General features: G+C 38.3%; 1 protein-coding gene across 1 annotated transcript; it reads left to right on the forward strand.

Annotated features, from left to right (window-relative positions):
- Positions 1-231: 231 nt before the first annotated feature.
- LOC141595280 (uncharacterized) lies at positions 232-1,233 on the forward strand. Its single transcript, XM_074415245.1, has 2 exons — positions 232-457; positions 545-1,233. The coding sequence occupies exons 1-2, from the start codon at positions 232-234 to the stop codon at positions 1,231-1,233; spliced, it is 915 nt and encodes a 304-aa protein (XP_074271346.1).
- The last annotated feature ends 713 nt before the right edge of the window (positions 1,234-1,946 follow it).

A 1,946-nucleotide genomic window follows, 5' to 3' on the forward strand; every position in this document is an offset into this window, starting at 1 on the left:
CTCTTGAAACTGCCAAATCAAAGGGTGTTTGCACTAAGGCAGAGAGACTAGTGGAACAAAGGGATAAGGGCAAGGAGAAGGTCATTGAGCTGAATATCACTCAAGTAGAGATGACTAATCTTTCTCTAAGTCAGCCTGTTCAGACTGATGATCAGAATGAATTGGTGCAAGGCAGTGGACCTAGTGCTCAATGTGATAATGGATAGTATTAGGTACTGAAACGTTAGAGGTATGAATAAGTTGAATAAACAGTTAGAGATTAGAAGATTTATTCAGTTGAATAATATTAGTTTGTTTAGCATTTTAGAAACTAGAATTAAAAATAAAAATTGGGGAAAGGTAAGGAGGAATATATGGAATAATTGGGCTATCTATACTAAATATTCTTGCCACTCTGGTGGTAGGATTTGGGTTGTATGGAATCCATCTGTGTATCAGTTGGATATTAAGGATTTGAGTGAGCAAGCTATCCATTTGAAAGTCATTACTAGAGGGAATCTAAAACAATTCTAGGTTACCTTTGTGTATGGCTTCAATAAAATAGCTGAGAGGAGAAACTTGTGGAGAGATCTGAAAACTTATAGCTCTTTGGTGGATGATGCTTGGATTATTGGAGGTGACATTAATAATGTCCTCTATTCTAATGAGAGGCTTGGTTCTGAGATCACTCTGGCTGAGGTTAAACCTTTCCTGGATTTCACTCATGACTGTAAGATCACTGATTTGAAAGCTTTTGGATCTTTTTTTACATGGAATAATAAGCAAGAGGTGGCCACTAGAGTTTACAGCAGGATTGATAGGGCTTTGATAAATGATAAGTGGTTAGAAGCTTTCCCTGATGCATATGCACACTTTATGACTGAGGGGACATTTGATCATTGTCCTTGTGTGATACATCTAGATGGAACACCTAGGAGAAAGATTGCTGCCTTTAAATATTATAATATGTGGGCTCTAGCTCCAACTTTTCAGGAGATTGTGGAAAAGAGTTGGAGTTCACCAGTGATGGGGACCCCTATGTTCAGAGTGGCAACTAAATTGAAAAGGTTGAAAGGTGATCTGAAATTGTTGAACAAGGCGTTTTTTAATGATGTGGAGAATAATTCAAGTATGCTATTGATTGCATTGAATGAAATACAGAAGAAGCTTAGGGAGTCACCCCTTGATCCTGACCTTATTGCTGCTGAGATTGCTATTCAGAAGGATTACATCCTAATGGATAAAGCTAGGTAAACATTCCTAGCACAGAAGGCAAAGATGCAATGGGATAATGAGGGTGATGACAACACTTCTTATTTCCACTCTGCTATCAAAAAAAGGAGTTTGAATAGGGTTATCCAAATTACTGGCCAGGATGGACAGATTTGTAACACAAGAGAAGATATCAATGATGCTTTTGAAACTTATTTTATGAGTATTTTGGGTGCTCAGTCCAGTGTAACACATGTCCATATGCATACTGTTAGAAAGGGAAAATCCTTACTGAGGAGCATCACTCTATTATGTCTAGGCCAGTAACTGGAGAGGAGGTGAAACAGGCTATTTTTTCTATACCAGGTACTAAGGCACCTGGGCCTGATGGATATAGTAGTCATTTTATAAGGATGCCTGGCCTTATATTGGGGATGAGATAACTGCAGCTGGCCTTGAGTTCTTCAGTAGTGGCAAAATGCTCAAACAAATCAACAATACTATGGTTACTCTTATCCCAAAAGTGGAGCTGCCTACTTCTGTTACTCAATTTCGTCCCATCTCCTGTTGCAATGTCATTTACAAAGCCATCTCTAAAATTCTTTGCACCAGATTGGAGGATGTCTTACCTGAGGTGATTAGTCAAAATCAGAGTGCTTTCATAAGGGGCAGAGATATAGTTGAAAATATCCCTATTTGTCAAGATTTAACTCACTAAATTGTATAATAGAACATCTTGCTCTCCTAGGGTTATC

The sequence above is a fragment of the Silene latifolia genome, chromosome 8, assembly GCF_048544455.1.
Source record: "Silene latifolia isolate original U9 population chromosome 8, ASM4854445v1, whole genome shotgun sequence".
In the NCBI taxonomy this organism is placed as follows: Eukaryota; Viridiplantae; Streptophyta; class Magnoliopsida; order Caryophyllales; family Caryophyllaceae; genus Silene; species Silene latifolia.

What these genes read in the sequence shown, in the direction of transcription:
- LOC141595280 (XM_074415245.1), top strand. Translation starts at nt 232, where the DNA reads ATGAATAAGTTGAATAAACAGTTAGAGATTAGAAGATTTATTCAGTTG. An exon ending in GTTGGATATTAAGGATTTGA is followed by an intron (nt 458 to 544) that starts GTGAGCAAGCTA and finishes TCAATAAAATAG; the next exon opens with CTGAGAGGAGAAACTTGTGG.